The following is a 22,194-nucleotide window of genomic DNA, read 5'->3' as shown; positions in this document are numbered from 1 at the left end:
TAATTCTAATTAATACCAGTATCGAACTCGTAAAATTGGCAAATAAAGATATTACAGATTTGGATTAACCGAATGAAGCTTGCTTGTGTCCATATGGAGTCTCGACCTCGGACCTTTGTTACAATCGCGTGCATCGGCCTTGTGATCGACCCGGTTGGTGCAGGTGTTTACGTTGATCCACCTTTCCTTCCCCCAACCTCCTAGTTCCCGCTCCTCCTGCTCTCGCCACTTTCCTCCACAGCGATCTGTCCCCACAACTTCACATCACGAAGGGAACGAACGCTACGAAAATGACTGAACGCCCAGCGGGACCGGGCAGGAACCCAACGGCACCTCCTGTCCTGGCAAATGGCCACTTTGCTACGATCGGCGATACTGCAGAGGCCGCCGCCGCTTACGAGCATGGTGTGCAGGTCATCGATGGAGACAAGGAGTTCAAGTACGGCATTACCCCTCTCTGTGCGCTTTACTTGCATCTCACACGCAGCTGCCCAATAGCTACTGACAATACATCCGCAGCCCAAACCTAGCCAAGTATCTCTCGCTCGAAGATGTCACCCAGGCCGGGTTCAACTACCACCTTATCTCCGTGTTTGGATCGCAATCCACCGGCAAGTCCACATTGCTCAACCACCTCTTCGGAACTCAATTCTCTGTGATGTCGGAGTTGGAGCGCAGACAAACTACAAAGGGAATTTGGTTGTCAAAGAACAAGAAGCAGGGGGCGGCCGCAGCCGCAGATGGCTCGCGCATGGCGGATAACATCTTGGTAATGGATGTTGAGGGAACAGACGGTCGCGAGCGTGGTGAGGATCAGGATTTCGAGCGCAAGAGTGCTCTCTTTGCACTTGCGACTAGTGAGGTCCTGATTGTCAACATCTGGGAACACCAGGTGGGGCTGTACCAGGGCGCCAATATGGGTCTCTTGAAGACCGTTTTTGAAGTGAATTTACAGCTCTTCCTCAAAGACAAGAAGTATGTCTTCCATCGATTTAATCTTCCTTTTACTCCAAATTAGGGGGCTGACCAATTTACTAGTACCACCCACCGATCCCTCCTATTCTTTGTTATCCGTGACTTCATCGGCACCACCCCACTCAAGAACCTCCAGAAGACATTATTGGAAGATTTGTCTCGCCTGTGGGATACGATATCGAAACCTGCTGGCTTGGAAAAGTCAACAATTCACGACTACTTCGATTTCCAATTCTACGGCCTGCCGCACAAAGGTTACCAACCTGATCAATTCGTCACAGAAAGCCAGAAGCTTGGATTACGGTTCCGTGAGGGTCATCGAGACCCGAGGAGAGATGCGCTCAAAGGCGAATTCTCTGAAGGAGGAGTCTTCTTGCCAGAGTATCACCGACGTATCCCGGCCGATGGATTTTCGCACTATGCTGAGGGTATTTGGGATCAAATTGTCAACAATAAGGACTTGGATCTGCCAACGCAACAAGAACTACTCGCTCAGTTCCGTTGCGATGAGATCTTGCGTGAAGTGATGACTGGATTTGATGAGGCTATTACTGCATTTGAGGATAAACAGGCCGAGGCTGTTCGTGCAGGTGCTCCTGAGGTACTCGGTGGGCTGGGTGCGATCATGAAGACAGCACGCTCAAAGACCCTCAAGGGCTTTGAAGTTGAAGCTAGTCGATACCACAAGGGTGTTTACCAGCGTAAGAAGGCCGAGCTGGAGGGCAAGGTTGATACTCGCCTAAAGGCCCTGTTCCATGGACAACTCTCAGCTGCCCATAAGTCTGGTATTCGCTATTTCAGCGACGCTGTCACCGATGCTGTCAAGTCTGGTCAAAAGAAGGGCGGAAATTACGACTTTGCCGAGATTGTACACCATGAAACCAAGACTTCTCTAGAGAAGTATGAGGAAGTTGCCCGCTCCACCCTTGTGGAAGGCACGCCATGGAGTAATTATAAGCAGGAGCTGAAGCTTTATGAGAAGGAATTGTCCGAAGTCAGTACTCGTTTGCGTCAGGACGAGATGCGACGCCTGGCCAGCCGTGTCGAGCGTTGGGTTCAATCTCGTCTGGGTGAATCCGTCGGGTTGGAATTCAACAGCCTTGGCTCTGGCCGTGCCGGTGGTGGTGCTCCAGAAGACGGAGAAAAGCCTACCGAGAAAGTGTTTTGGGATAGAGTGTGGAATGTGTTTGTTGAGACTGTCCTCGACGCAGAGCGGAGATTTACCGACCGCGCGAGCAGCTTTGATGCTAGCCTGGAGGAGGTTGATGTGGGACTATGGCGCCTACGTCGCAAGTCTTGGGGCGTGCTACGTGCTAAGATTGATGAGGAGATGACTGAGGGTAACTTACTGTTGAAGTTGCGTGAGAACTTTGAGGACAAGTTCCGATACGATGAGGAGGGTGTCCCACGAATCTGGCGCCCAACCGATGACATTGAGGGCATCTACACTCGTGCTCGCGAGTCTACTTTGACGCTAATTCCTCTGCTTTCCCGCTTCCGTCTTGCTGAGACCTCTGCTCTCCCTCCCCTTGACCGGTGGGTTGGTCACACTCCTAGCTCAGCGACCTCTACAGATGAAGAGGATCTGCCGCCCATTGGAGGAATTGATGAGGACGAAGGCAAGAGCCTGGAGGAAGAGATGACCATTCTTGGTGAATCCAAACGCCAGGAACTCACTGTGCGGTTCAAGAAGGCTGCTGATGGCGTCTACGTTGAGGCCAAGCGCAGCGCCATTGGTGGCATGACTCAAGTGCCCCTTTACTTCTATGGCTTGCTGCTTGCTTTGGGCTGGAACGAGATCTGGGCTGGTAAGTCCTCATACTCCTCCTTTGGTCCCATCTTCTAAATCATTGACTAATACTTTTTTTTCCAGTTCTCCGAAACCCCGCCTACTTCTTCCTGCTGTTTGTTTGCGCTGTAGGCGCCTACGTGACCTACCAGCTCAACCTATGGGGACCTATGCTCAAGATGACCGAGGCCGCATCTCAACAGGCTCTTGAGGAAGGTAAACGCCGTCTGCGCGAGTTCCTTGAGTCCTCCGACACTGGTCGACAGGCCATGGCCATGTCGGCTGAACGAACAGGTGCTTCAAGCCGCGGCGAGGAATATGAGATGTCTGATATGCCGAAGCGTGGTACCAAGCCCGACGACGACGTGGATGACTTGTAAATTTTACGCCTTGCTTACATCTTTTCGACGAACACATCCTGTACTTTGCTTTCTTGGAAAAAGATTTATTATAGCGCCAGCATGGGCTCTGTCCACCAATGAGTGTATCAATCAATGGAATCATAAATTTGGATATTTGTTATTGATCATGTTTCACCGTGACGTAAATGTCACATCGGAGGGACTAACGAAACTATACAATGCTTGGTAAATGCTTAGCGTCGGAGCTGGCCAGTAACAGAGGAGGCTACTATGCAACGTAGTTTCATATCTCATCGTTCCCACCGTTCTCTACCTAAAGTTCTTAAGGGCAGGGCTCCTTGCAGTGTTCGAAGGTCAACAGATCTCTAAGGTGCACTATTGTATGTGAACCCCCAAGAACGACCAAAACATGTGCGGCAAAATCCTTTCGGTTGAACTCAGCAGAACAATTCAACTAATTAGATTCTTTTTTGGCTACTATGCCGAGCGCTACATATTTCCGCACTGGTCACTCACCGAAGCAGTTGCGGGGTTAATTACCCCGGACTTGCTCCGACTCGTGGGGGTTGGCCATATTTCTTATTTCACGGTCTTACTCCCCACAGTCTTCGGGCTGCTAATCTTCAATTCCTTCTTTTTATTTCAATCTGGGTTTATTACGCCTAAACCTCCTGAGTTGGCTCTATAAACACTGTTATATCTCGTGTTCGTCCGCGTTGCTTCATTACATCATTTCCACCGCCGCTATACCCCCACAAACACAATGGCGGCATCACTCCCCGAGAAGTTCGATGATCTCCCTGACAAGCGCCGCTACTGGCCTGGCGCGCCTGGATCCGAAGAAGAAGGTCTGGGCATGCTGCGTCTTTTAACGCCAGAAGTGGTTGCGGATGCAGCACGAAGCCAGATCCAGACCGGCGAGCGGATCTGTTTGAATTGGGATATTGAGAATTTAACTCCACCAGGTGATTTTAACCCTCGTTCCAAAATCCCCAGGCAGGATAGTTCAATACACTTCCAATGATTATAATTTATAGCAAAAGAAGAGCTATGCTAACAGCTACCAGGATTCGGCCGCAAGCCATTTGAGCACAAGATCAAATGGGTAGCTGAAGGCGTCGCCTTCGACGACGAATACCACTTCAACCCCCAACAATCCTCCCAATGGGATGGTCTCCGACACCACAATGCACCCGCCCCAACACCAGAAGACCCCTCCCGCCGCGTCTTCTACGGCGGCACCACAGCCTCCGAAATCATAGACACCGACTCCCCCCGCATCGGAATCGGGTACTGGGCCAAAAAAGGAATTGCAGGTCGTGGTGTCCTAATCGACTACGTCTCCTACGCTCAAAAGAAAGGAATCCCTCTCAACGCATTGACCCGTCAAGAGATCTCTCTCGACGAGGTGCAAGAAATTGCGAATGAATGCAACATCACATTCCAAAAGGGCGATATTTTCTTCCTCCGCGTCGGACTACCGGATACCTGGTCGAAGATGTCTGCTCAGCAACGGGAGGCGTATAGCCAGCAGCCTTTGCCGCAGCATGCGGGTATTGAGCAAAGTGAGCGGGTGTTGCGATTTATCTGGGATAACCATTTTTCGGCGGTGGCGTCGGATGCCGTTAGTTTTGAGGTCTTTCCTGCTATTAATGAGGAGTTTGATTTGCATCATCATATTTTGGCTGGGTGGGGATTACCTATTGGGGAGATGTTTGATTTGGATGCTCTTGCGGAAACTTGTCAGAAGCTTGGGAGGTGGAGTTTCTTTATTTCTAGTAGTCCGTTGAATTGTGCGAGGGGTGTTTCTAGCCCGCCTAATTGTATGGCTATCTTTTAGGTTAGACTTGTCATTTATTTGGAGCTGTTTGTTTGATTTTTGCTGAATGGGTAGATGGAGATTCCTTCTTATCGAATCGGGCTATGAGTACCATGGGGCGACTTTTTGAACTCGCCACCTCCACAGAAGCTTTGAAAACCAGCCAATGCCATCTTTGATTTAATAGAGTTTGAATTCGATTTAGATGTCTAGAGCTTTCTCCTGAAGATGATGATTGGTCCTTCCATCTTAACATGGATGGTCATATGATTGTCATCATCATCGTCATGACTCTTCAAGTGTACTACACAAATAGCCTTAAATAGCCCAATGTACTTGAATATTGTCAAGAAAATTAAATCTCTCATCATTATCATCACAATGTTCCCCGCAGTAATCAGACACCAGCTTCTGAAGCCCTCCGTTACCAGTGTCAATCAACTGGCAAGGGCCTCGGTCCATGGGAAAGCTCACACGGATATGAAAGGCACTGAAGACTGTATGTACTCATTCAACTCCATCTCGCCTGCCGGTAACTAATTCGTTATTTTTGGGTCTAGTTTACGTTAATACTACCTTCCCTGATGACTATGAGGCTTCAAGCGCGGCGTTGGATGCCGAGTTGCTAAAGAGACAAGCTGAAGCCGAGGCTTCTAATGGACCGTGGGACGAAGTGAGTCCAAACATTCTTTGAATAGAATTTGTCAATTCAGGAAATCTAATTGATCAGGCCACTATTGAGCAGCATAGGAAGGATATCTACGAAAGTATTTATCCGCAACAGGGAGGCAATAAGAAACGGGCAGATAACCCGCCAGACCCGGAGAGAGCCCCTGATATGGATGAAATGTGACCTTTGGATGATAGGAAGTATTGGGGATTTTATTTGAATGATATCTATATGTAATTTTTGAATTTAGGAACTGGTGTTTGTTTCGGCTTGAGCATTTGCAGATTAATTATTATCCGTAAGTGTTGATTTATTGAACATTCTTCCTTTGACACGTTTACTTCTCGTTCTGCGTACATTGATTATGAAACCATTTATCAGTCTGTTATATTGGGGGCTAGACATTTCTGTCTCGCTTAAAGGCTTTTGAATGATGGGAATAAGACTTGCTTTTGTCGGAAGAGGATTGACTGAATGCCGCCAGCCGCAGAGCCTCAAGTTCACGAAGCCTCAAGCATTAAAGCATTCAAAGGTCTCTAATACCGCGATTATGGACTTAGCTACACTGGTACCCAAGGGATGTCTTTCTTGTCCGAATGGTCATACCAGAGTGCCGAGGGGCTATACAAGCTAAGATCCCGCGCGACGGGCCGAAGTGGGGTGCAAGGGACATATGAATGGGGCGATCGCCCTACTATTTTTAAATCTCTTGAGGGATATCTAGACCTCTTGAATAAAGTTTCAAGCCAGATTAGGACCCAAGAGAATATGACACGAGAGATATATCCAGCTTTTTGCATGCGATGAAACAGACTATGGCTGAGGAAAGACGGCCTCCGACGACACTCACCATCAGGTGACTAGAACCCCGCGCTAAAAATGGGCTGGGAAAAGCGAGCCTAAGGGGCGTAATCTGTTTGCTTTTTTTACTCATCTTGACTTCTCAAACCAAATCATGGCCGAGCCCATCAGTTTGACCGCAAGTGTGATTGGGATCGTTGCTTCTGCTCTCCACAGCGTCCGGCTTCTAGCAGACGATCTAGGCAAAATCAAGGATGCGCCGAAGAGTATCGCTTCCCTAAAAGAGCGCATAGGCTTGATAGAGGGTGGGTTTTCAACCCTGAAGAGCATCGGTGATCAGGAATGGGATGCTATTGGGGTCGCAGAAGATACCAAGGCGACCATCAAGAAATGCGGGGAGACATGCAAGAGATTTAGTAAGAATATAGAGTATTGGACGAGGCACTCGGATGGTGACTCTCTCACGTTACTGGATCGTTCCAATCTTGGCTTTTTGAAGCAGAAGCGACTTGAGTCCATGGAGAGAGAACTTCAACACTGCCAGGGTGCTATCACTCAGGTTGTCAGTATAGCAACATTGTATGTAAGACATTGGCCATTTTCGTCCGGTCATAATGCTCACATATCATGCCTGGATATAGGATTAGCTCCCTTCGTCACACGAGTCTCTCAAAAGAGATTCAAGAAGAAAAGAAGCGTGAAGTTTCAGTCGCTATTCGAGCAACGGAGACCGAAAGTGCAAAGCTCTCTTTGCAAAAGAGAGAAATTCGAGTGAGAGGCGCCGAGATCGAAAGTAAGGACGAAGAGGACGAGTATGATACTGTATCTCGGCAAGTCCAAGAAGAACAGAAGTCATTAGAGCTGTCGCAAAGCTTGATGAAAGCACTGTTGGCGACATTGCAGGAGCCTGCCATTTCGCAGATTGCGACAAAGATGCAAGTGAAACAGAATAAGACAGTTTACAATGTGAACTTTGGAGAGAGGAACTATGGCTATCAAGTGGGGGTAAACCATGGTTCCATCAACCAAAGTTCCATCAAAGGCTTTCGGTCCACGGAGTAAGAAGCCGTTTCTCTAGAAGTAGGGGATTTTTATTGATCTTTGTCGCGACCTCGGGAGAATGTCTTGAATATTTGTTAAATGCTAACTCTTAGTGCTCTAAGTCACCAATTATTGGGGATGCCTTCGTCAATGGTCAATTACTCCTGTATACGAATCAGAGCCCCTAGCTGTTGTTTCAACCTTTTTCATCAATTCAAAATTTTGTTGCCCAGTCATGTCATGAAACTATTTTGAACCCTGTTAAGAAATGGTGTTCCATCTGCGCTTCTGTTCATATACAAATGGTTGTGTGAATTATTTGTTCATTGAGCTCCGTTTGTCAATAAAGCAACGCATTTATGTGTTGCTTTGCAGTGTCTCGGAGCTTTGACGATGATTTATATTTGTCAGTGTGTCTATAGTTGAGATGGGTCATACATTGATCCGTCGAGCATTTGGTGCGTAAATTGATCATCAAATTTTAGATTATGCATTGCTGTTATTCACTTAGTACTGCTCTGGCACATCCTGACGGATACATAGCTTACACTTCCCAAAAGAACCAAACATCTCATTATCTTGCTGAAGAGCCAATTAATTTTAGAAGCATAATTCAATATAAACTTGATTGACTGTATACTAGTAGCCATAATAGCGTCATAATGTTACACTTTAGATAAATAGATACTTAATATGCCTCTAAAGTAGTTTTATACCTGCCAGTGGGGTACAGGGGCCCATAGTAGCAATCAATAACCTTGGAAGTTGAGCTCAAGCGCCCGTCAAACCTGCTACCCTAAGGCATATCTTCGAGATATAAACGTTATTTTCTTTTAAATGACCTTAATAGTATAATATAAGAACCTAGAGAAAATTATTTCTCCAATGGGTTTTTTTTCATGCGCTTCCCAACCACAACATTAGCCGGTACTTGTTGATCTGTGCGTTCTTGTGAAAGGAACATTGCATCTATTGATAATACTTTGTATATATCATACGTTTTCTCATTTGGGTTGTATGATTATGTGCTTATTGAATGTCTTCGTCAAACAATATCACTTTGCTCTGCGGTCCATATTCACCACAATTACCAGTCTCGTAATGAAGAGTGGCAGTTCTTTCGTTTTGATCAAGCTTCAAACAGCGAGTTGTCGATATGCGCATAGGAGCCTGAGGGTCACCGGACGCCTGTATAGTTTCAAGTTCAATATGGAGTAATTGTTTCAGAAAGATCGCAAGGAGACGTGAATCCCAAATACCCTCTCGATGTGGCCAAGCTTCTAAAAGCGCCAGTGCTTGCTGCCGGACAGGAAATTCATGACATTTCCAACCGACGAGGAGCAATGAAGGAAGGATACCAACGTCCGATAGTAGTTTTGGACGAGTGCCCGTGGGGCTTTCCTCTGCAAAACTATTTGAAATGCCCTTGCAAAATGCAACAATGCGCTTAAATTCCTCCAGATAATTGATAAAGACAAAGCGGTCATCATCAGACAGGACCGTTTGAAGTATTATTGAGAATTGAAGGTGATGAAGACGAATCAAGTTTAGACCTCGCTCTTCCTTCTTACCGTGGGGATGCAACGCTGAATTATCAAATTGTCGCAGATATTGACTCATTTGAAAGCTAGCCTTAATTTGCATCTCTACCAGCTCGGGATGCAGTATGGGCAAGCGCTCCTTGAGTGGGAGCTTATATGTAGCTGAAAAAAAGCGTACTGTCTGAGCTAGAACCTTGTCAAAAGAACGGCGAGCTTCCAACACAGTTGAAAATATGATAAGACTCCAGTCAGTGGGTGCTTGCCCTAGTTTAGCAACAGGATCGAGTCCGAAGAAGACGCAATGGGTCTCCAAACGGGCCATAGCAGCTTGAAGCGACTTCTCGACTGTTTCCATGTTTGCGGAGATGGGCAATCCATCGTCGCTTGAACGAGCCTCTTCTATGATAGAAAGTCCCTGTTTAAGATGTGATAATGCCAACTGATATTGACCACGCATGAACTCGAACGCAACAAATAAAAGACAACAAGTGAGAATGATATCGCGGTATTTCGGATCCTGAGAGTTCCGTCTTTCATTTAATACGCCCAACGAGCGCCCATATTGCCCAAGAGCAAATCGGTGATGAGCAAGGGATAGGTTCTCGCGAGAGAGTGGAGCCCCCCTAATTTCGAGATCTTCATGGAGCGAACTCAGTGCCACCACGGCATGGCTGACTGCAGGCTCCGCGTGGCACATGGGGAGTACAAGATCCGTCCATAAACGGGAATCGAAGTACCCTGTCAGACTGGGCACTGTCCATGACTGAAAAAAGACTAGTGCTCTTTTCTCATCTGGGTTGATACCTGGACGATCGCCGCCGACTCGTAATAACGTGAGTGAAAGGTGATTATTCTGTGATGCCGACCGTACAGCTGGAAGCCGAGCTATATCATACACACATTTCCATCCTGCATCCTCACAGTTCTTGCAACTGCCAGGGGCTTCGTCGCACCTCACATGACGTGTCCTACAACAAGTTAGTGGGGGCGGATATTCGATCGGATGCTTTCACTAACCGGCACGTTCGACAACCATTTCGAGAACGCTTTGTAAATGCCTTTTTCCTCATTGCGACTATGAGGCGTGGCTCTCATACTCACCGCATTGATTATCATTAAACGAAATCCAGGTAATTAGATTGGTCATGGTCATGGTAAACCACCATGATGGCCTGTGCAAGTGGGTGGCTGTTGCATTAGTAATGTAGGCTAAGGTCGCACGTGTGGGCCATTGCCTATGCTCTTTATCTTTTTAATTAAATTCAAAAGCCTGTGACAGTCTTTAAACTCCAAAAAGACAACGAAATTCGAAGATATGAATGATTGAATTTAACATTGTTATTGAATTTATGTACAGCATATGTTCTTGGAACTATCTAGACCGTCTAGACTACCTGAGTACCATCATATGCCAAAGAATAGTCATCCAGAGCAGGGAATTGATAAATCTCGGCATTTTTATCCTGCTCCGCCTTCCACTTCATCAAGCCACCGAAAAGTTTAGCCACATTTTCTTGCACAGACAGATTGATGGGCTGAAGGTTCTGTCCCATCTGCTTGATCTGAAGACCGGCCGCACCAGCGGTGACACTAAACTGTTCAAGGTCCAGCTTTTGAAGCATGGCTCCCTTAATCTGTCCAGACAAGATCTGATTACAGAAAGTGGGTTCCTGGCATAGAGGACGTCCGAGCCCAATACCATCGACTGTGTCCAGAGCACCAATCATGCCCTCGACGGTCTTGAATCCTCCAGTCACATATGATTTCGTCTTGGACAATCCAGGAACGACAGCCCTCGCAAATTCCAGGAAAAACTAAGAAGAAAGGATTAGTAAATTGATGCATATTTTGATCGACTCTACTTACTGCTTCACGCGAGACTGTTGACTGGCGCTGTGCATCAACTTGCACCCATTTCTCATAAGTACCACCGGAAAGTTCAACAAAGTCGAATTTATGCTCTTCAAGGGCCTTGCACAACTCTTTAGCCTCCTCCGGCTGGAATCCTTTTTCTTGGAACTCTACACTGTTGACTTTGATACCAACAACAAATTTATCGCTGACTCTCTTGGCAATTTCATCTCTGACCTCCAAGATTAATCTCATACGATTCTTCAAGTCGCCACCATAATCATCAGTTCTCAAATTTGTTGTGGGAGACAAAAATTGACTGAGGAGATAACCATGGGCACCGTGCAGTTCGATGCCATCAAAGCCAGCTTTCTCAAGATACTCAGCAGCATGTGCAAAGCCATCAATAACATTTGCAATATCCTCTTTAGTCGCAGGACGAGGCTTTCCAAAGCCTTTGCCTAGCGAGCTTGATGTGAGTTGAACATCGCTGGCACTGATAGGGTTAGGCTGGATATCTCCAGGTGTCTGGCGACCTGGGTGTCCAACCTGAGCGATAATCAGAGATCCCTTTGCTTTACCGGCTGCGGCAAGTTCACGGAATCGCTCGAAACGGAGACCAGAAAACTCGGCGTTTTGTGGAATGACTGGGTTACCAGCTGCCTCGAGGTGACCGGGATCGATCATGACATTACCGGTAAGGTTGATGCCAATGTTTGACTCCCCCCAGATCTTGTAGGCGTGGATCAGCTCAGGGGAAGGAATGCCTCGTGATTCAACATCGACGAGAGAGAAGGAAGCTAGACGCTCGCTCATTGCACCCTTTAGGAATCGATTGGGCGCTGAGCGTCCTGAAAAGGAGAATTTGAGAGGCTGGCCCAGTGGGCTGGGATCGACATCCGCACATTGAAAACGTGGGGTTGTGGACATGTTGTATAAACTTATGAGACCTTTCTAGATTAGATCAAAATCAATCATCAAGACTTTATGAGTGAACGAGGGTCTTGAGTTTATATGCAGACTAATTGTATGCATAAGAAGTCTGACCCAATTTGACAGAAAATATTGATTTATAAGCTGTTGAGAAATTGGCAAGTATCCACCTTCTGAAGAATGGGCCAGATGGATAAGCGGGTCAGTCCACCGGAGAAGTTGTTGATTCTGGTTAGTTCTGCATTTTATACCTCGGCTCCACTGTGAAACCAAAAAGTATTTCTCGTTAATTCGAGGAGTCCCAATTGGTGAATGTTGACACTGGTCTGTATTGCTTGAGCATGATGTCGGACTTGGGACTCTTTTCATAAATTATGGACAAAGAAAAAAACCGATTGATGGCAATAATCAGATTTATAGACATACCATAGCTCAGACTATATCGCTGCTATGGCGTGCCAAAGAAACTTGAATAGAAAGACAAACCGAGGTCATGCAGAATGTATAAACTTCCAAAGTTTGAAGCCATAATTCGCCCCAACTTGTGTTCAGTGTTGACATGAATATCCCCAGTGCAGATGCATTGGCCAGGTGAAACTCCATACCCATAGCATTGTTCCATAATTTTATGCTATGTAGAACATAGGCTTTATGTACATAATCTTAATTTTCCCGTTTGATTTTGCCACAAAGATAGAGTTCTTCTGGCCTTTCCGGCCCGATTGACTCGGCTGATAAAATAAAGTTGATCCGACGGCGGGACATTCGACCGTCTAGGTCCCTAGTGTCATGCCTAGCTCGGTTAGCCGGTGGTAATGGGGCCTCACATACTTATACATATAATGGAGCCCTGGGGGCTGTGAACCAGTATCGGTATTACGATAAGCTAAGCCGAATAAGGTTTAAGTGAGAGAAATGGACATTGATGACACCGGTGGAAGCTGCTGGCTCTATACGCCATGTGGGAGTACGCTGGAGACGTCTAGTGCCTCAACGGAATGAGTTTCACGATCCATCATAACCCCAGTTAATGTGACCTTGCTTAATGGAACTACCGAGAAAGAAAAGTAGAAAATTCAACAAGATTATTTGTATCTTTCCATCCACTTGTGTAGGTAAAATCTATATTAGAATTGTAATAATAGCCGACTTATCAAAGGCTGCAACGAGTCAAGGGCATTGAAGAATCTATAGATCCGTGATATTCCAAAGGAGATTTCAAATGATGATCCAGAAAGACGTTCAAAAAGACAAATGGAGAAATACCTTTTTTCTAGGTACTTTATATTATACCAGTAAGTTCATTTGAAAGGAAAGAAAGTTTATATCTCGAAGATATGCCTCACTAGTATAGCAGGTTTGACGGGTGTTTGAGCTCAACTGCCAAGGTTAATATTGATTGCCATGGGCCCCCGTACGGGTTGTACCCCACTGGCAGGTATAAGACTACTTTAGAGGCATGTTAAGTATCCATTTATCTAAAGTGTAACATTATGACGTTATCATAGCTATGCAGTCAATAAATTTTATATTGCATTATGCTTCTAAAATTAGCCAGGAGTCCACCTGGCTTCCATTTTTTCCACTCCTGATCAACTCACCCCAATTATACTTCAAGCCCCGCCGTTTCAATTTCTATCGTAAAGGGCGCGTTGGTAACCGAGATCCTTTGCGCTTTGATGCTTTTCGCACTTGTAATTTTGATCGATGCGCTTGCCCGGGCTCCCCAATGTCATCACCAGGCCGCCAACTAAGGATAAGAATCCTGAGTACCGTACTATTTGTAGATTTTGGGAGCTGTTCTGTTAGCTGTTTTAGGAGGCTGGCGAACTGTGTGGCATAGGGCGACTCGACGGCCTCTAAATGAATAATCATATAAACAACTGGGAAAGACTGGAGTAGCCCACAAAGTACGGCGAGATAGTCCTCTTCAAGCTTTGCATGCATGAATCTGTCAACAAATTCTAAGACAACATCCTTTTTATTGGACTCGTGGTGACAGCCTGGTGAAGGAGGCTTTTCAGGGCAGCGATGACAGAACAACACTCGTCCTGGACTTTGAAAAGCCAAAGACTTGGTATTTGAGAATGAACCAGCTGCTCAATTACGTTTGTGGAAAAGTCTTGTACTATTTGTCGATAAGAAAAAGAGACTTTCAGAACAAATAATAACGAATTTGACGACTTGTTCCACGCATGTAGATGTGGAGACTGCCAGAATGGGAATGTTTTCGTTTTCTGAGTGAAGCGTCTTCGGTCGCGAAAATGCCTTGAATATTGGAGGCTGCTCTGGTGGCTTATCTCGCACGGCATGGTCATTATTTGCAGGGCCTGGGTGGCTTCTATATTTGATACTGAGCGGTATATCTGCGCTCGCTCCTTTTGGGCTTGATCTTGCGTTAAATAAATATCGGATCGCAGATCACCAACGAGATTGATCAATAGCCTTCGAAGCTCCATGTGCTCATATGAATCTTTCTCATGGCCTGCGATAATAAGTTGTCGAGTAGCAATTATTGCTTTGTGTGCATCTCGTAGCTCAGCTTGATTGCCGGCTGTCGCGTGCGTGGCAATGCTGCGAGTTGCCCGTTGAATATCGTCAAGTATATCATTATATGCTAAATCCGCGGGCTTCGTTACGGAATGCACTGCTCGTTTCCATGGTCTCTCCTCATACCATTTTAAGGCGCGGAGCGAGAATCGAAGGATGTGCGCATATAGCCTTGCAGCCGTCTCTTTGACCATAGCGGTCGGGTACAAGATTGTGGCAAGATCGACATGGGGTAAAGCATCTGCAATATCTAGAAGACCATTCGCAAGTACTGATCCGATCTTTTTGTGTTCGACAATACCCTGTATGTTTCAGATGAGTTCAGGTCAAGCCTCGTCGCTGACAGGTCAAAATGAAGTATAGACACTGGAAAACCTACCCCAACCAACAACTTCATTGTACCCCATGCTAGGGAAACATATTCTGGGTGCTGCTGTATAAAAACATCCATAACGTTTCCATAATAGTAAATCCTTTCCGACACCTGCTCCATGCATCGTCTCATTCGGGAATCGGTCCGGGTTTTAAGGTAATAGTGCTGCGCATTATTGACAGCGTCTAGCACATCGTGTAGGCTTGTTGCCCCAATCTCTTTTAAGCGATTTATCTTTTTCGCATCTTCCGTCCCATCGTTTTCAAATATGGCGCGTGCCTCCTCGAAGGCTATTCTTGCGGGAGCAAAGCTATCTGACCTGTTGTTTGTGAGCTTGCTTTATCGAACAAAGAAGACTTTCAAATATAATGGGGCCTGTTATTGGAAATGCTTACTCATCTCCAGAATACCAGTGTGAGAAGTCAGAGCGAGTAGAAGGCTCTGTCATTGTTGGGTTTCCCTATTATCGTAAGAGATTCAAGCTGCTGATGCGCCCCCACCTGCGACTGGCAAGCGGGGATCCTCAACAAAGCACTGGTGCGAACGTCAGCTCAGCCACACAACTACAACGCACCCCTCCTGTGAGGCTAGTTTAGACGCTGACAGGTTTTTGACTTATTTGGTCTTTCGCTTTTCTTATATTTCGCTCAGGGTTGGGAGAAACGTTAATGATAACTAATTATTGTGTGACTATTCGCATTTGATTCATCGACAACACTAGCTTGAACCTCCAATCGCCACATACCATCACGTGCGCAGGTAATCCGCCTTACGGTGGGCTCTGTTAAAAATGCCTGCAGATTTTAATCAGTCGGACAGCGATGGTGACCTTTTTTCCGTCATGTACGTTACAAACGTCCTGAATTTCTCGAACCTGGCCATCCCGGCGCAGGGGGGGTAAGCCACCCCACGATTTCAGAAGACCAAAGTCAAGGCAGTGGATTTGACCAGCGACGGCTAATGGTTTTGAAATCATCTGACCATGCTGCCTCACCGTGGGGAAGCCTCCCCTGTTCGCCAAGCGCGGTCTCCGTCTCGTGAGCGAGAGTACAGATATTATGACCGCGAGGCCGACTCTTCTGAAACGGACGTTGAGAGTAACAGACACCGGAGACGCAGTCAGGGAGAGAGCCGCCGCATTATTAATACTCTCAGAGGGTCAGGCGTTCCCAAGGCGATGACTAGAGAGAAAATACCATCGAGGGTTCGCAGATTAAAAGGGGGAGAGCCTACTGTTGATAAACGAGTACCAGTAAGCTCCTATTTCGAGGAGCCTGGAGGTCCCGAGGAGGAATTCGAGGTGCCTCCAGCCGGTGCTCTGCGTCCCAAGGTCTATACGGCAGCTCCTGCTCATAGTCCCGGACGACGTCTGAGAAAATTCAATGATGAATCGGAGCAATTTGCTCACGATAGTGGCTTCAATGGCTCTACAAGATTAGATGCTCAATGTGGTCAATGTGGAGGCGACGATGACGAGGAATTGTCTACGTTGGAAACCCAAGCGTTACAGAAACGGATCAAATTCTTAGAAGCAAAGCTGAAAAAGCTCGACGCACACCAAGGGCCCGTAGAGGCATCCAAGCATGAAACAATATATCGCCTTCATGAGGAAGATTCAGAGTCGCTCTTCTTGGATGCGCCAGACATTCTACGAACTAATAGTGGCGAGGTGCATCTACGTTGCAGTGTCCCGCTTGATAACTTCCAACTCCATCTGGCTTTGAATCCCAATATTTCGTTCGTCGTCTTTCAAGATTACCAAAAAAGGCCGCAGCCAGAAAGCTCTTCAACAAATACGAAAAAAGGCAAGAATCGCATTTCTCCATTTTCTGAAAGTATACACCCTGTATCGACCGATCTGAAAATGGCATTGAACACTCTCCTGCACAGCAAAGACGAGTTTAAATCAATTACGGAAGATTACAGATATACTAAAGAGCTCGAGTCTCCATACATTTTTATTTACCATATGCGTGATCAACTTCCGGCAATAAAAGACAAAATGCCAGCGGCTTCACAAAGGCAACTAGCCCAATTTCTTGGATATGTTGATCAGGCTGTAGGATCCCAGTACAAAGCTGCGGACGCTTTGCTAACATCCGGAGAGATTCTCCCAAAATTCATCAATTATCTTTTCAAACCGGGAGATATTGTGATAGAGAGGGATGATAAGGGATATGTTGGATATGTTGCGCGCTCTTGGCTCAAGAACACATCTCCAGATGGCGATGTACCCTCCAGCGACATCTTGGATGGCTCTTTTGACGACGATTTTCCAGCAGTGCCCTACAAAAAAGACTCGAAAATGAAGCTTTCGTGGACGACTAAAGCGTGGACTTGGGGATTCACCGGCACATTTTACCGGCGTTCGAGTGATCTAGAGCTTCGCATGCCTCTTCCGCATGATGAAGACCAAATTGGTTGCCGCTCAACTGAGGAACGCGGAGATTCCCGACTTAAAGGTTTTCCTATTACGTCTCTCAATGTTTTTCCTCTTAAATATGCGGCAAAAGAAGTTCTTGATATGCTGCAACGAAGAGGCGAGACATTCTGGAAGTGTCGTAATCGCAGATTGGTTTCTTACAAAGCCACCGATGAAGATCAATTCAGCGACATGGTGAGTTCTCACCAAGAATTTCCTGCAATGGAGAAGAAGTAACTAAAATTTTGGTAGACGGATGATCGATATATGATTGATACGAAGACATACGGTGTACTTCATTCAATTGTTGCCTTGTTTTATGGTAGCAACAACCGACTTGATGCGGATGCGATGGCCAGTGATTCACCTCCGGATGACCAATTTAAATATCTAGTTCCTCCGACTATCAAGGGATATAATTTGCGACGGAAGAAGTGGTTCGATCTTGCGACTGATCGGATTTCTGATGCTGTTTGGAATCATGAGGCCTTTTCGAGCCTCGTAATCGAACGCAAGTCAAAGGACCTCATTCAGGCTTTGGTCAGTAGTCAGTTAGAATCTGAAAAGGCGACTGATCTGATTGCTGGAAAAGGCAATGGTCTAATTCTACTTCTCCACGGGGCCCCTGGAACAGGAAAGACCCTCACTGCTGAAAGTGTTGCGGAAATTGCCGAGAAGCCACTATATCGAGTCACTTGCGGAGACGTTGGAACAAAAGCCGAAGATGTTGAGAAATATCTAGAATCGGTCCTTTATCTCGGCCGTATTTGGGGCTGTGTGGTATTACTTGACGAAGCCGACATTTTTCTCGAACAGCGAAGTCTGGAAGACCTTCAACGCAACGCACTCGTTTCTGTATTTTTGCGAGTATTGGAGTACTATGATGGTATTCTTATCCTGACAAGTAACCGGGTTGGCACCTTTGATGAAGCATTTCGATCTCGGATCCAACTTGCTCTTCATTATCCCAATCTGGGCCCTCAGCAAAGGCTCCGCATCTGGCAAATATTCATTGATCGCCTTGAGAATATGGATGGAGAAGCCATTGATATTGTGGATCTCCGAGACAATCTACATTCTTTGAAAGATGAAGAGCTTAATGGAAGACAGATTAGAAATGTCATTACGACTGCCCGCCAGTATGCACGATGGAAGAAAACAACACTTACCTATGAGCATCTTAAGGATGTGATTCAAGTTTCAGGACGCTTTGATACATATTTGGACAAGATTCATGGGGGTTTCAATCAAGAAGACCTTGCTCGAGATGATGGGATTCGATAACGAATGTGTTGCATAAAGAGTGTTTCCATCTTCAAGTTTATACTTGTTCTTGATCTGAAGTTCCTAAATATTCCTTCAATTAGGCTAACCTAGCACACACGACCACAGGATGTGGAGAACAGGGCTTCCCGTCCGCTCAGCCGTACTTAAGTTTCGAGTGGATGATTATTAGTAGGGCTGCGGCATAAATTCCGATCCACCACGATACCTGCATTCTTGTAGGCTGTAGCCCAGGGGAGGAATTGATTCCCAATTATATATATTTTTAAGGAGAGGTTTTTGTTCTCGATTAAGAAGAGACACCTCGAGCGATTCGACGTTGCAGGGTATGTTTGTATCGGTAATACAATCAATTTCTCATGATCGGGGCAGTGCCTTGAATGATTGGATATAGGGGAGGGAAGCTAGTCGGCTATTTCTTTGTTGTTTTTAGCAAGTATGGCCGAGGGGTTAAGGCAGTGGTCTTAAGTTCCGACTTTCCACCGCTTCTGTTTCAGATCGCGCGTTCGACTCGCGTCGCTTGCAAGCCTGTTTTTTTTTATTCTGAAATAAGCTCGGCGTAGAATAGTTACGAGATAATAATTTGCACATCCGAGTCATACATTAATGTATGACCTGGATGTGAATATAACGCCCCAGGGCTCCCAATGTAGCCCTTCTTTACAGCCTTATGTTTCAGGCCTGAATAAATGAACAAGTTCGGGGCTGTCACAGTCAGCCTCGGTTCAGCTGATGTGATTGCGATGATGATCGGCGAGCTGTGAAATTGGCCCCATGATATCTCATCATCAGTCATTAATATACGAACTCCCTTCAAAGTAAACTTAACTTATCAAATTACTGCCGCTCCTTAAGAATCTTAATTTGACCGAACGGGGACACCAGATCTAGTACCCCTGGGTCGATCTATCTGTTTGGGCCGCTCCCGTGTATACTCCTGTTATCGCTTATCAGCCGAGCGAACCTTGGAAGAATATCAACCAGTGCGTCTCTATCCGTTGAACTTGGCCCTGTGCCAATTTCAATTCCATTTACCCGCATCTAAAAATCCTAATGTCTTCACTATTTAGCGCACTTGGTATCGACAATATGCGCGACCTTACGGCCGCCGCAACGGGGCTCGTCTCCTGGCGAAATTTCGCCTTGGTTTTGGCCTTACTCAACTTGAAAAATCTCCCACTGGCCTGGCATGTAAGTCTTGCACTTCTCTCGTGTTTCCTTTCAGGGGTACCCTGTGTGCTCGTTCAAATTGCCTTCGACCGACATGTGGCGCGTTCAATTGATGTTGTGTAACCCTTGCTGACCGCATCTTCAGATCCGTCTGCTGTATCACTTTATTGCAAATTTGCGCCTAAAGCCTACAGCACCGTTCTTCCCCAAGGGACGCGCTGTTGTCGATGCTAAAGGGAATTCTACGCATCCGGTCTTTGTGCCGTGTTCCGTCTACTCGCGGACACCGTTGCTAGAGACAGATTACAACTTGCATAAGTCTAACAGCACATATTTCACCGATCTTGATGTGTCGCGTACGGCGCTTGTGACCCGACTTTTCAGTCCGGGCATTGGTCTCATTAGCAAGGAATTGGACCAAGAGTTCCTAGCTGCGAGTGTGAAGGAGGGAAAAAATGCCCCCAAACGACTTCCTGTGATGGTGGTTCTCGGATCTGTTTACTGCAGTTTTAAGCGCGAGATCAAGCCTTATGAGAAATATGAGATGCAGTCTAGCGTTATTTCTTGGGATAAGAAATGGATGTACATTCTGACTGCGTTCCTGCGACCTGCCAAGAAGGCCGGTGGGGAGAAGACACTTCTGGCTACTGCGCTGAGCAAGTATGTGGTGAAGAAGGGCCGTTTGACTGTTTCGCCGGAGCGAATCTTGCGTATTGGTGGATTTCTTCCTGAGAGACCCGAGGACAGCCAGTTGGAGTCATCTGCGGAAGCCTCCGCTATTGGTACCCCTGCTAGTGGAGAGGGTATTACTGCTACTGGTGTTGATGGCTCTTTGGTGCGAGAAGTACTCAAGATTAGTGAAGATCAGATTCCTGATCGTGAAACCCTTGAGGAGAAGAAGAAGGCTAACTCGGACTCGTGGAGTCCTGAGGAATGGCCTTGGGAGAAGATTGAGCAGGAGAGGCTCCGTGGTCTAGATGTGGTCCTGCCATTTATCAATATGGATGGCAGATTGGAGCACGAGGTGACCGGTAAATAGAGCATAGACGGGTATATTATAGATGGATTATTATTAGTGAACCTTGGACAATATCTGAGTATCTAAGCAATTTATTTAAATCTTTAATTTTCGGGTTTTGAGATAATGTCACATATGTATGCATGGCGGTCTATCTAGAGAGCTCCATGGCTTCTAGAACTGCGCCAGAAACCGGAGGCACGGGAGACTCCGTATACAATAAGGTCAAGGTGCGTGGAAATCTCAAGTTCCCAAAAAGGTGGATTACATCTATAGATCTGCACACGGGCCTGATCGACGTGGAGCGATGTCGGAACCCATTTTAAAAGTTGGAAGAATTCAATTAATTAGTCAAACCTTGGGTATTGTTGAGTGTATAATTGACAAGCTGTTTAGGAAATATTGCTCTTTTACTGTAAAATTATTCCTTATCATTTGTTTCTGCTCCAGACTCCTTCTGACGCAATGGGGTCCATCAGCCCCGGGCAATAAGGTATGCGCACAGGGCAATGACATATTTCCACTGCAAGTCATCCCTTGATGAGACCATACTCGGGCCCGGTGGTATCCGAGAGCTGCGCACAGCCCCCCTTTCGTATTGATTACCGTAATATTGACTGCAGGTCATGCAACCCCTAGTGTATAAATGGAAGGATAAAAATATATAACAGTAATACATATACAGTTACTTGTGCACGTGACGAGCATCACTCAGCTCACATCAAGACTTGGCGGAATCGCAGTCTGTGTTGCGCCTGACGCTGGCTGGTACTTTCCCTCAAACCTCATATCTTTCGCGAAGTCACTTGGCTCTGGTTCGGACTGAGTAAGTTCCCAAGTTCATATTTGTTCTTTCCTCCGTGATCAGGTTCTTCAGGGGGAAGGAATATACATCCATCCTCTCTCAAGAGCTATTTCCCCGAAGACCGGGTTTCCCATCTTCCAGTTGTACTGTATCGTACACAGACACCCAAGCCCATCCACTTTTTTTTCTAGGCGGCTCCTTCCCAGGCGCCAAAAAAGTCCACCTTGTCCACCATTCCCGTCTGATCGGGCATTGTCCATTTGCCCTGGCCCCTCCTCATTCTTCATCTGATTCGTCCAATTCTTCCACTCATTCCAAGTTGCTCAACTGTGATTCCCCCTGCCTCCAGTGTCAGACCATCGTGCACTGGTCCACCCCGGCTTCTGCATGATTGGCCCATCCTGGTATTATTGCTCACTTCTCTCCTCCCCATTGCGAACCTAGCGCCGCCGCTCGTATGCGGAACTTGCTCAGTAAAGACAAGTTTCTGCTACATCGACAAGTCTGGTTTACTTTCGGGTTTTCCCCCTGAATTGTTTTCTTTACCTGATCGAACACGGACCTCCCCTGGTTGTTCTAATTGGCGATCCGAACTAATACCTTGTTTTATTTTCCCGCTCCAGGAAAAAAGAGTATCCGAACAGAGCTTATCGCGCCATCTTTGATCCATACAACCACATCCTCTACCTCCGTACTGGACTTACCTCCAGGTCTACACTCCGATCAACCTTTAGATCTAAATATCAGAAACCCCTCGTGCATCTCTTTCGACTCCCGGTGAACTCAACAC

General features: G+C 46.4%; 9 protein-coding genes across 9 annotated transcripts; 6 read left to right on the top strand and 3 right to left on the bottom strand.

Moving 5' to 3' along the window:
• Positions 1-290: 290 nt before the first annotated feature.
• On the top strand, positions 291-3,144 carry sey1 (dynamin-like GTPase SEY1; the record flags this gene model as incomplete). Its single annotated transcript, XM_056916839.1, has 4 exons — positions 291-439; positions 520-975; positions 1,039-2,783; positions 2,849-3,144. The coding sequence occupies 4 exons, from the start codon at positions 291-293 to the stop codon at positions 3,142-3,144; spliced, it is 2,646 nt and encodes an 881-aa protein (XP_056784719.1).
• Positions 3,145-3,889: 745 nt separating this feature from the next.
• Positions 3,890-4,966, top strand: N7478_000623 (uncharacterized protein; the record flags this gene model as incomplete). The annotated part of the gene is made up of 2 exons (XM_056916838.1): positions 3,890-4,130; positions 4,194-4,966. 2 exons carry the CDS (start codon positions 3,890-3,892, stop codon positions 4,964-4,966), a joined length of 1,014 nt encoding a protein of 337 aa, XP_056784718.1.
• Positions 4,967-5,326: 360 nt separating this feature from the next.
• N7478_000622 (uncharacterized protein) lies at positions 5,327-5,798 on the top strand (the record flags this gene model as incomplete). Its single annotated transcript, XM_056916837.1, has 3 exons — positions 5,327-5,444; positions 5,506-5,618; positions 5,676-5,798. 3 exons carry the CDS (start codon positions 5,327-5,329, stop codon positions 5,796-5,798), a joined length of 354 nt encoding a protein of 117 aa, XP_056784717.1.
• A 772-nt stretch (positions 5,799-6,570) lies between these two features.
• Positions 6,571-7,478, top strand: N7478_000621 (uncharacterized protein; the record flags this gene model as incomplete). The annotated part of the gene is made up of 2 exons (XM_056916836.1): positions 6,571-6,995; positions 7,058-7,478. 2 exons carry the CDS (start codon positions 6,571-6,573, stop codon positions 7,476-7,478), a joined length of 846 nt encoding a protein of 281 aa, XP_056784716.1.
• Positions 7,479-8,486: 1,008 nt separating this feature from the next.
• N7478_000620 (uncharacterized protein) lies at positions 8,487-10,034 on the bottom strand (the record flags this gene model as incomplete). The annotated part of the gene is made up of 2 exons (XM_056916835.1): positions 8,487-9,883; positions 10,016-10,034. The coding sequence occupies 2 exons, from the start codon at positions 10,032-10,034 to the stop codon at positions 8,487-8,489; spliced, it is 1,416 nt and encodes a 471-aa protein (XP_056784715.1).
• A 349-nt stretch (positions 10,035-10,383) lies between these two features.
• Positions 10,384-11,779, bottom strand: N7478_000619 (NADH:flavin oxidoreductase/NADH oxidase family protein; the record flags this gene model as incomplete). The annotated part of the gene is made up of 2 exons (XM_056916834.1): positions 10,384-10,812; positions 10,865-11,779. The coding sequence occupies 2 exons, from the start codon at positions 11,777-11,779 to the stop codon at positions 10,384-10,386; spliced, it is 1,344 nt and encodes a 447-aa protein (XP_056784714.1).
• Positions 11,780-13,417: 1,638 nt separating this feature from the next.
• On the bottom strand, positions 13,418-15,153 carry N7478_000618 (uncharacterized protein; the record flags this gene model as incomplete). Its single annotated transcript, XM_056916833.1, has 4 exons — positions 13,418-13,855; positions 13,876-14,634; positions 14,712-15,024; positions 15,101-15,153. The coding sequence occupies 4 exons, from the start codon at positions 15,151-15,153 to the stop codon at positions 13,418-13,420; spliced, it is 1,563 nt and encodes a 520-aa protein (XP_056784713.1).
• Positions 15,154-15,687: 534 nt separating this feature from the next.
• N7478_000617 (ATP-binding protein) lies at positions 15,688-18,411 on the top strand (the record flags this gene model as incomplete). Its single annotated transcript, XM_056916832.1, has 2 exons — positions 15,688-17,322; positions 17,380-18,411. The coding sequence occupies 2 exons, from the start codon at positions 15,688-15,690 to the stop codon at positions 18,409-18,411; spliced, it is 2,667 nt and encodes an 888-aa protein (XP_056784712.1).
• Positions 18,412-19,464: 1,053 nt separating this feature from the next.
• N7478_000616 (acyl-CoA thioesterase) lies at positions 19,465-20,620 on the top strand (the record flags this gene model as incomplete). The annotated part of the gene is made up of 2 exons (XM_056916831.1): positions 19,465-19,602; positions 19,727-20,620. 2 exons carry the CDS (start codon positions 19,465-19,467, stop codon positions 20,618-20,620), a joined length of 1,032 nt encoding a protein of 343 aa, XP_056784711.1.
• Between the last annotated feature and the right edge of the window lie 1,574 nt (positions 20,621-22,194).

This window comes from Penicillium angulare (assembly GCF_028827245.1).
Source record: "Penicillium angulare strain IBT 27051 chromosome Unknown utg000001l_segment0_segment0, whole genome shotgun sequence".
Taxonomy (NCBI): Eukaryota; Fungi; Ascomycota; class Eurotiomycetes; order Eurotiales; family Aspergillaceae; genus Penicillium; species Penicillium angulare.
Note: the sequence above shows the minus strand (reverse complement) of the source record. Positions and strands in the feature narration are given on the sequence as shown.